This window comes from Rhinopithecus bieti, unplaced genomic scaffold (assembly GCF_001698545.2).
Source record: "Rhinopithecus bieti isolate Rb0 unplaced genomic scaffold, ASM169854v2 scaffold_69134, whole genome shotgun sequence".
NCBI classification, from domain to species: Eukaryota; Metazoa; Chordata; class Mammalia; order Primates; family Cercopithecidae; genus Rhinopithecus; species Rhinopithecus bieti.
The window spans coordinates 43715-55199 of record NW_016825874.1 but is presented as its reverse complement, the minus strand read 5'-3'; the positions used below and the strand labels follow the sequence as shown (position 1 = coordinate 55199).

The 11485-nt window shown below is 39.4% G+C and overlaps 1 protein-coding gene across 1 annotated transcript in view; it reads left to right on the top strand.

The window, feature by feature from the left end:
- LOC108522778 (zinc finger protein 676-like) overlaps positions 1-11485 on the top strand; it is a gene marked incomplete at its 3' end in the record, with an annotated part of 86069 nt that overhangs the window by 31045 nt on the left and 43539 nt on the right. The window contains 1 exon segment of the mRNA XM_017863216.1: positions 4002-4447. Coding sequence (XP_017718705.1) covers positions 4002-4447 — 446 coding nt within the window.

Below are 11485 nucleotides of genomic sequence, written 5' to 3'. Positions count from 1 at the left end.
TCGCTCTGTAGCCCGGGCTGGAGTGCAGTGGCGGGATCTCAATTCACTGCAAGATCCGCCCCCCCGGTTTACGCCATTCTCCTGCCTCAGCCTCCCGAGTAACTGGGACTACAGGCGCCCGCTACCTCGCCTGGCTAGTTTTTTTGTATTTTTTTTAGTAGAGACGGGGTTTCACCGTGTTAGCCAGGATGGTCTCGATCTCCTGACCTCGTGATCCACCCGTCTCGGCCTCCCAAAGTGCTGGGATTACAGGCTTGAGCCACCGCGCCCGGCCTTAGTGAGTTTCTTAATTAGAATCCTGAGTTCTAATTTGACTGCACTGTGGTCTGAGAGACAGTTTGTTGTGATTTCTGTTATTTTATATTTCCTGAGGAATGCTTTACTTCCAATTATGTTGTCAATTTTAGAATAAGTGTGATGTGGTGCTGAGAAGAATGTATATTTTGTTGATTTGGGATGGAGAGTTTTGTAGATGTCAGTTAGGTCTGCTTGGTGCAGAGCTGAGTTCAAGTCCTGGATATCCTTATTAGCCTTCTGTCTTGATCTGTCTGATGTTGACAGTGGGTGTTAAAGTCTCCCATTTTTATTGTGTGGGAGTCTAAGTCTCTTTGTAGGTCTCTGGTGACTTGCTTTATGAATCTAGGTGCTCCTGTATTGGGTGCATATCTATTTAGGATAGTTAGCTCTTCTTGTTGCATTGATCCCTTCACCATTATGTAATGTCCTTCTTTGTCTCTTTTGATCTTTGCTGGTTTAAATTTTGTTTTATCAGCGACTAGGATTGCAACCCCTGCTTTTTTTTTTTTTTTTTTTTTCCATATGCTTGGTAGATCTTCCTCCATCCCTTTATTTTGAGCCTATGTGTGTATATGGATGTGAAATGGGTCTCCTAAATACAGCACACAGATGGGTATTGACTCTTTATCCAATTTGCCAGTCTGTGTCTTTTAATTGGCCATCTAGCCCATTTACATTTTAGGTTAATATTGTTTTGTGTGAATTTGATCCTGTCTTTTTTATATTAGCTGTTTGTTTTCCTGGTTGATTGATGGTTTCTTCATAACATTGGTGGTCTTTACAGTTTGACATGTTTTTGCAGTGGCTGGTACCTGTTGTTTCTTTCCATTTTTATTGCTTCCTTCAGGAGCTCTTGTAAGGCAGGCCTGGTGCTGATGAAATTTCTCAGCATTTGCATGTCTGTAAAGGATTTTATTTCTCCTTGACTTATGAAGCTTAGTTTGACTGGACATGAAATTATGGGTTGAAAATTCTCTTTCTTGAGAATGTTGAATATTGGCCCCCACTCTCTTCTGGCTTGTAGGATTTCTGCTGCGAGATCCGCTGTTAGTCTGATGGGCTTCCCTTTGTGGGTAACCTGACATTTGTCTCTGGCTACCCTTAACATTTTTTCTTTCATTTCAACCTTGGTGAATCTGACAATTAAGTGTCTTGGAGTTGCTCTTCTAGAGGAGTATCTTTGTGGTGTTCTCTGTATTTCCTGAATTTGAATGTTGGCCTGTCTCGCTAGGTTGGGGAAGTTCTCCTGGATAATATCCTGAAGAGCGTTTTCCAACTTGTTTCCTTTCTCCCCATCACTTTCAGGTGCACCAATCAGATGTAGATTTGGTCTTTTCACATAGTCCCATATTTCTTGGAGGCTTTGTTCATTTCTTTTTACTATTTTTCCCCTAACCTTGTCTTCTCACTTTATTTCATTAATTTTATCTTCAATTACTGGTAGCCTTTCTTCCACTTGATTGAATCAGCTATTGAAGCTTGTGCATGTGTCACGAAGTTCTCATGCCATGGTTTTCATCTCCACCAGGTCATTTAAGGTCTTCTCTTCACTGTATATTCTAGTTATCCATTTGTCTAACCTTTTTTCAAGGTTTTTAGGTTCCTGGTGGTGGGTTTGAACATGCTCCTTTAGCTCAGAGAAGTTTGTTAATACCGACCTTCTGAAGCCTACTTCTGTCAACTCGTCAAAGTTATTCTCCATCCAGCTTTGTTCCATTGCTGGTGAGGAACTGCAATCCTTTGGAGAAGAGGTGTCCTGGTTTTTAGAATTTTCAGCTTTTCTGCTCTGGTTTCTCCCCATCTTTGTGGTTTTATCTACATTTGGTCTTTGATGTTGGTGACCTACAGATGGGGTTTTGTTGTGTATGTCCTTTTTGTTGATGTTGCTTCTATTCCTGTCTGTTTGCTGGTTTTCTTTCTAACAGTCAGGTCTCTCAGCTGCAGGTCTGTTGGAATTTGCTGGAGGTCCACTGCAGACCCTGTTTGCCTGAGTATCACCAGTGGATGCTGCAGAATGGCAATTATTACAGAACAGCAAATATTGCTGACTTATCCTTCCTCTGGAAGATTTGTCCCAGAGGGACACCCACCTATATGAGGTGTCTGTTGACCCCTACTGGGGGGTGTCTCCCAGTTAGGCTACACGAGGTCAGGGATTGACTTGAGGAGGCAGTCTGTCCATTCTCAGAGCTCAAATGCCATGCTGGGAGAACCACTGCTCTCTTCAGGGCTGTCAGACAGGAATGTTTTAATCTGCAGAAGCTGTCTGCTGCATTTTGTTCAGCTATGCCCTGCCCACAAAGGTGGAGTCTATAGAGGCAGTAGGCCTTGCTGAGCTGCAGTGGGCTCTGCCCAGTTCGAGCTTCCTGGCCACTTTGTTTGGCTACTCAAGCCTCAGCAATGTTGAATGCATCTCCCCCAGCCAGGTTGCCGTGTTGCCATTGGATCTTAGACTGGTGCATTAGCGGTGAGCAAGGCTCCGTGGGTACAGGACCTGCTGAGCAAGGTATGGGAGAGAATCTTCTTGTTTGCTGGTTGCTAAGTCCTTGGGAAAGGTGCAGCATTTGGGTGGGAATGTCCTGTTTTTCCAAGTGCAGTCTGTTCCGGCTTCCCCTAGCTAGGAAAGGGAAATCCCCAAACCCCTTGTGCTTCCTGGGTGAGGTGACGCCCTGCTGTGCTTCAGCTCACCCTCCATGGGCTGCATCCACTGTGCATCCAGTCCCAATGAGATGAGCCAGGTACCTCAGTTGGAAATGCAGAAATCACCCATCTTCTGCTTCAATCACGTTGGGAGCTGCAGACCACAGCTCTTCCTATTTGGCTATCTTGGAATAGATCTCCGATTTTTACAAATCTTTTACAATCTTTTAGAAATTTTGATATAGAGCAGATTAGCATCTTAAGAAAGCCTTGCTGTGCTTTCATTTAAATGCTTAATTTAAAGGAATACCGTATGATATTCCTTTGCAGTTTGTTTGTGTATACCAATCTTAGATTTTCTGAAACATAATAAAGTTTTTTTACGTTGTATTTAACATACAAAAGTACAAAATATATCCAGACAGGCAGGAACTATGGCTGCCACTTTTAAAAACAAATGTTTTAGCATGATACACTATTCTGTGTATGTACAGATAAATAATCAAACTTTGAACTTTTCAAATCATAAACAGATACATTATTTGTTACTTTGAGCCTTTAATGTGTAAAACACATATAGTTTACTCTTCTTAGCTTAAAATATACTTACTTAGAACAATTCAACTAATGCAAGACTATCGAAAACTTCATAAGCCATACAAATGTCAATTTCATTTTCAAAATTATAAGAACTAAAAAAAAAAAAAAGCTAAAGCATGACACTTCAGTTTAAAAAAAAAAGATAAATAACTTTTTATTTGCACTTGTGATGAGAATCACCTTTATTCATTTAGGAATAAATAGGAAATGATGCAGTTGTAACTCACTGTGTGGTGACTGTGATGGTATTTTCTGTCCTAGTGGACCAGAATCATCAGCACCTTACCACGTTCACTGCTGTCCTTTCGTTCTGTCACTAAGATTAGTTTCTGAGACTCATCAACTCTTCTGTCATGGTGTGAACTGTTTTGCACTGCGTTAGCGTCTGCCTTTGGTTCCTGCTAATTTTCTTTGACTTTCATTTTTCTTGTCCTCTGGTGTTTGCTTCGCTGCTCCACTTTGAGGAGTTTGGGCAGCTTCACCCTCAGCCCCTCCAACAGTTCGTCCATTTGGCTGAAGCTCTCCGTTCTTCTGTTGGCGTCTGAGATTTGTCAGCAAGGCCTGGTTTACAGGTACCAGGGCTACGGCCGCCTCCCGCCTGCGGGGCACCTCCTTCACTTCTGGTGGGCACCAGTTCCAGTCGTGACCCAGCTGAGCACAGCAGGAACCACCGCAGCAGCCGGAGCACCCACGCCCAAGGTCGACCAGCGCGGGGACCCCTGGGCTCAAAGCCGGGATCGGGGCTCAGCTCGGTGCGCGGAAATCCGCCGTCAACCAGGGCATTTCCCACAGCTGGGCGAGCCCTCCTCGACCTGCGGGGCCAGTTCCTCCCACTGGCTTTCTGCTGCCACCTCCCTTTCCACCAGAGGGACGCTCAGGATTGTTCGGGGGCGGGTAGACACCGTGAAGAGTCCAGGGAAGTGAAGAGGGGCTGGGCCGGGCAGACTCAAGCCCAGCGCAGGGCCGGACCCCTCACGCCTAAGCAGAGATCAGTCATTGCCACCGCGAAAAGGACAGAGGGGCCCAGGGTCCCCCAGCCAGCCTCCCTCTGCGTCAGGAGGGAACTATTTCCAAAAAAAAAAAAAGTATAGAGTAGAACTGGCATATCTGACCCAACCGAGTTTTCAGTTTTTCTTTCCTCTCAAATTATGCTCGCCTAAAGTAAGATTTCATTTTTCATCCTCCCGTGGCAATTTAATTTTATAATGGTCACAAACTTAGAAACTAAAAATTTTACTCTATTTTACCTAAGAATGCCGAAGTAACATCAAACTTTTAATAGTGCTTTCTGAATTTTACAGTTTATTACCTTCTATTTGATTGTATCAACTAAACAATAATAAATAAAGTCTTGGTTTGCACAGCTCGACCGTTTACAAGGGGAATTTATTCATTTAACTGATAAATGTGTGTGGAGCACACACGTTGTGCTATACTTTCTGCTAGCCTTATGAGATAAAATGAAGAAAAAATAAATTTTGCTCTTTACTCTTATAAAACTTTCAGTCTTGCTGCATAAAATCCTCACACACTCCTGTCAAGTCAATACCTCTAAAGTCTTCTATTAACCTCCTACCCTGTAGTGACCTCTATCTGAATTTTGTGTTATTATTTACTTTATGCAATTTTGTCTATTAACAGTATATGTTTCAGCGTTACCTACTATTTGCCTGTCTATACATGATAGCGTGAGTTTTCATCTGTGACTTGCTTTTTTATTTATAATTGTTTTATTTTCATGTTGCTTTGCATAGCTATAGCTCTCCATTTTCACTATTGCATAGTGTAAATATACATCAATTTATAAATCAAGTCTATTTTGACAAAATGGTTAATTAGAAAGACATACTTTTTTTTAAAAAAAGGTTAATTAAAAAATCATCTTTTTTTTTTTTTTTTTTTTTTTTTTTTTTGAGACGGAGTCTCACTCTGTCGACAGGGCTGGAGTGCAGTGGCCGGATATAAGCTCACTACAAGCTCCGCCTCCTGGGATCACGCCATTCTCCTGCCTCAGCCTCCCGAGTAGCTGGGACTACAGGCGCCCGCCACCTCGCCCGGCTAGTTTTTTGTATTTTTTAGTAGAGACGCGGTTTCACAGTGTTAGCCAGGATGGTCTCGATCTGCTGACCTCGTGATCCACCCGTCTCGGCCTCCCAAAGTGCTGGGATTACAGGCTTGAGCCACCGCGCCTGGCGAAAGACATACTATTTATAGTTTTATTGAGCATTTCCATAGTTACTAATGAAGTTAGCATTTTTCATAAGTTTGTGCTTTAAGACTTGTCATCTGTCCTATTTATGTTTTCCATTTCCTTGTTTATTCATACATATTCTGTAATATATATTTTCTAAATACTAATTTTTTGTACTATGTGTTTTTAAACTATTTTACCCCAGTTATGGTTTGCCTTTTCACCATCTTTCTTAAAACAGGCTTTTATGTTTTTGATAATCAAAATTCTTAAAATTGATATAGTCCAATTTATAAATATTTCAATGCATTTTTTTTTTTAGATAAAGTCTCACTCTATCACCCAGGGAGTGCAATGGTGCAATCTCAGCTCACTGCAATCTTTGTGCAATCTTCACCTCCTGGGTTCTAGCGCTCTTCATGCCTCAGCCTCCCGTATACCTGGGACAACAGACATGCGCAGCACACCCTGCTGATTTTTGTGTTTCTAATTGAGACAGGATTTTACTATGTTGGTGAAGCTGGTCTGGAACCCCTGACTTGAATTGATCTGCCTGCCTGGGCCTCAAAGAATGCTAGGATTACAGGTGCAAGCCACCGCTCCCAGCCTGTCTAATTTTTATATTGTGTGATGTCTAAGAATATTTTATTTTCCCACAATTATAGTAACAATATTGTTCTTCATGTTCTCATGGAAGTTTTGTTTTTTGTTATGTTTTGTTTTTTGTTTTTGAGACAGAGTCTCACTTTGTCACCCAGGCTGGAATGCAGTGGCGCAATCTTGGCTCACTTCAACCTCCGCCTCCCAGGCTCAAGCGGTTCTTCTTCTTCAGCCTCCCAAGGCACCATGCCCGGCTACTTTTTGTATTATTAGTAGAGACAGGGTCTTACCATATTGGCCAGGCTGTTCTCGAACTCCCCACCTCGTGATCTGCCACCTCGGCTTCCCAAAGTGCGAGGATTACACGCATGAGCCACCCCATCAGGCCTCTCGTAGAAGTTTTAAATCCTCGATACATATGCACAATTTTTGTGTTAGTTGCTTTGCAAGGATCCAATCTACCTAGGTAGACCCGATAGTTTATTAGTTTATCGACTAGTTCTGCTTTGTCAGTATAATTGTATAACTGATTTCTCATTTTAACCTGTTGGCTGAAACCATCGATGCAATGTTTAATAAAAATCTTGAACACCAACGTAATTATTACATTTATGACATTAAAATACAAGCTTTCAGTAGTTTATTATGTACATTTGCTGTACTTTATTTGAAATACCTTGTATATTTAGAAAGTAAAATAAAATATTCTTTTATTTCTAGTTACCAAGCTCTTGTTCTGTGCCTATTTTATGTAGACATGTAGATTATACAATGTTCAACTTATCCTGTACTCTTGAGATAAACTTATTGATGGTTTTATTCATTTTATACAGAGAAAGAGTCACTTTGTTTGTAATTGGTTTAAAAAATTTTTGTCTTGACTGGGTGCAGTGGTTCACGCCTGTAATCCCAGCACTTTGGGAGACCAAGGCGGGTGGATCATGAGGTCAGGAGTTCAAGACCAGCCTGACCAACACGGTAAAACCCTGTCTGTACTAAAAATACAAAAATTAGCCTGGCATACTGGCATGTGCCTATAATCCCAGCTACTCAGGAGGCCGAGGCAGGAGAATCGCTTGAACCCGGGAGGCAGAGGTTGCAGTGAGCTGAGATTGGGCCATTGCACCCCAGCCTGGGTAACAGAGCAAGAGACAGTCTCAAAAAAAAAAAAATTTGTCTTTATGAATGAGATTGTCTATAGTTGTCCTTGTTTTGTCTCAGTCAAGCTTTGATATTAACTCAGGAATTGAGTTGTGCAGTGTTTTTACCTACTGTATTTTTGAGAAAGGTTAAGTACTATCAACTTTACGCTTTTCAGTTTTAAGTACTGAATGCTTGCAATACTTACCAGGCATTTTTCTGAGACTGATATTTGTTGCATATGTGTTAATTTCTACTGATCTAGCATCTCTTTTACTGATTCTGTCTTGTACATATAAGTCCAAATGTGGTTAGTTTTTATTTTAGTTATTGTATTATTCATTTTACAATTTATTTTTAGAATCTTTATATAGTTTCTTCTTTCCTGCAGATACTTTCTTTTGTCTTTTTTAGCTATGGTAAGCGTAATTGTTTTTGAGTTTTTGTGTCTAATAACTCTAATATTGGATGTCTTTGCAGATTTGTTTCTGTTATATATTTTTGCTGGTGTCTTTCACATTATCTTATTTATTGTCAACTTTGTCATATTTGATTGCTTGCTAGTCATTGCACATAATGGAAAATTTGCAAGGTTCATCAAGGTCTGGAATAGATGTGACTTTCTTTGGGAGAGTTTGCTTTTGCTTCTTTCTGTTTCCTGGGGATTCTACAATTTGAAACAATTATTTGTACCACTTCAGGTAATGTGGTTCATTCAGAATTAATAAAATTGATGGAGAAATGTATGTAAGACCAATGTGTAGAAACAAGTTTGAAGACATTTTTTCTCTTTTTTTAAATTTGTCTTCATGACCTGTCCTCAACTTGAAGACAGCCTTGTATGCCATTCCTTGGTGTTGGGAAGAAAACAACTGTTTGGGCCATACATATTCTTTGGAGTCCCAGGTTAATTTTGAGAAGATATTTATAATATATCACAAGTGCTAAACATCTACAAGTGTTTATTACATGTTAGAAAACATCATAATACTAGTAATTCTTAACACAAATTGTAAGGAATTAAGGTGCATTACTAGGTTCTATAAAAAGACTGTTTTTGTTTAGAATATTTCTTGACAGATTATGTTTTATGAACTGTGAATACATTTTTAATATGTATAAGGCAAAGAATGAGATGCTTGGATTCAAAGATGCATAAGATCAAACACTGAAGAAATTCTCTGTGTAGCTGGGGAGAAAAAGAAATGCTGAAAAAGCCAACGCAGTCCATGGATTGCAAGATTCTGCCTCCTGCCCTCACCTTACCTGGCTGTGCCTGGCTGCGAGACACCAACATTTGTTTTTAATCATGGAAGAAAAAGTCTCCCAAAGTGATGAGATTACAGGTGTGCACTGCCATGCCCAGCTATTTTTTTTTTCTATTTTTAGTAGAGTTGAGGTCTCACTGCATTGCCCAGGCCTGACTTAAACTCCTGTACTCAAACAATCTATTCCCCTTGGCCTGCCAAAATGTTGTGATTACAAGCATGAGCCAGCACACTTGACCCAATAAGTACTTTTAAAAATATGACAGAGAGCACTTTGGGAGTCTGAAGCAGGAGGATTGCTTGAGCCAAAGAAATTGAGATCAGCCTAGACAATATAGCAAGACCTTATCTTTATAAAAACAACAAAACAACAAAAACAGAGGCTTCTTCTATGTGACTTTCTAGACCCTCAACCAGTGCCTTTCCTCAGGAATACTCTGTATAAGTTCATTTTGTTTTTACACAAATTTGCATGTGTGTATATATGTGATTTTATGGACCTTTAGAAATAGTATTGCATGTGTTTTCCTGGATGACACCGTGTGTACAATGGTTAGAACAGGCTCAGAGTACCTGTGTAACCTTGGGCAAGTTTCTCAACTTTTCTGATTGATTTGTTACTCAGCGATAATAACATGTGAGTAAAAGTAGTGCTGTTCTTTGAATGTAATAATAAAGTAGATAAACTATTTCAAGGGGAATAAAAATTTTACAAAGGGCAAAAGAGGATATTTAGAGATACATTCAAGATTCAAACATAATTTTTTTTAAATGGCATGACATTAAACTTGAAAATTTAGATGAAATTATCTATTTTCCAGAAAAGTATGTGACAAAATTGATTGTGGAAGAAATATAAGAGATACATAGAAAAAATCAAAATTATGTTTTAATTTTACACACATAAAAAGCACATATATTATAAAATAACAGCTTTATAAATTTTTACAAAATGCATAGACTATGAACCCAGCACCCAGTGACGGATGAGTGTGAACAGCACAATTTCAACCGGGGACTTCATCCATGTGCCATATGCAGGACCTCACCAGTGGTCTCTGTTCATGTGTGAGAGGGACAATCCTTACTGTTGGCTGGGTATGCCTATAAGAATCACAATTTTAACTTTGTGCTGGGGTCTGTTATGACACTCTGTGTACCACCCAAGGAGTCATACAATATGCGTGAGTTTTGTAATCTTCTGTGACCTTCGTACAAGTAGAAAGCCCAGGACTTTGCCCATTGCTTTAAGGCTACCTACGAGAGTCAACAGATCTCCTATGGCTAGATCCGGGTATGCAAGTCATCACTGTGCCTCTGAGCTGAGTCTGGAAATCAGTCACTATTCAACCTGTTCTCAGATCTACATGTGACAATCAGGATTTTAACTGTGGACTGCACCTGCATGTGAGGTTCAGGACCTCACCAGTGTGCTGCTTTCTTGTTTGGAAGTGATGATCCTAATTATTGGTTTGGTATGCCTATAAGAGTCACAATCTCACTCTGTGCTGGGCCCTTATTATACTGTCTGTATTACTCAAAGTATTTATAGAATATGCTTACATTTTATCGACTTCTATTACCCTTCTAAATGTAGGAGACATAGGACTTTACCCACTACTCAAAGTCTAGCTAACAGAGTCAAAATCACTCCTAGTGGCTGGTTTTCTATATGAGCATGGTCATAATGCCTGTGAGCTGGGAAAAAAAATCATAGGTTGAAATTTAACCTGTGAGAAGGGAACAGGCAAGACAATCAGATCACCTGAATGCTGGACCAAAAAGATGTCAATATCCACTCTCTGGGCAGGGCCATGGCAGTAAAGTCACATAACCTGGGAACTGGGCCTAACAGTATGTCACAATGTCTCCTGTGGGCAGGGTTCAGGCAGAAAAGTTACATTGCCTGTGTGCAGGGCACGGTATCATGACACTAATATGTCACAATCCACCTTGTGTACAGGGCCCAAGCAGGAAAGGAGAATCATAATACCTTACATCTTACAAGCAAGTTGTGGAAGGTTTTTAAAAAATTAATCTCATAAAAAAATTCTATGTGTGAACATACTGGCTAAAGTTAAATAGATATTATTCAGTTTTTCTATAAATCGAACATTGGAATAAAAGCACAACAGGTTTTTCTTATAGCACAGATTTGCTCTTTAACAAAAATTTTAAAGGGTTGTAAAAGATTTCTGAGAATCTTACCTTATAGTCAAACTAATTAAGATTTCATATGTTTGTATATAAGGTTTTTTTAAGAACTGAGTTTGGCATCATTAGTATACAAAGTGAAATATAGGCTTTCACTCTTGAACAAGATTGTCATGTTATATTTAAAAAATGAAAGATTTTGGTTTGTCTTTTGAATAAACTACAGAAAAAAGACAAGAGACAGATTGTTTGGAAAGCTAAGTCTTTCCTCTATCAATAAGTAAAGATTTTTGGCTATTACAATTTTTTTAAAAAAAAAAGTTACCATTTTGGCTAAATGAATGACATAGGGTGACCTGGGAGTTGATTTGATAATGTAAAATGCTTTAAACCTTTGCTATTGGAAAAACTTTCCAAAACTAAATTATAAACTTTGTCTTTTCTGTCTTTGTCTAATCTAATTATCTAAAGGATTAATTAGGTCATCTAAAGTCCGAAAATGACATATTCAATTTGTTTAGTATAAAAGTTATACAGAATGTATTGTCAAACATGAAATGGTATTTGGCTTTCTTTTTTTTTTTTTTTTTTTTTT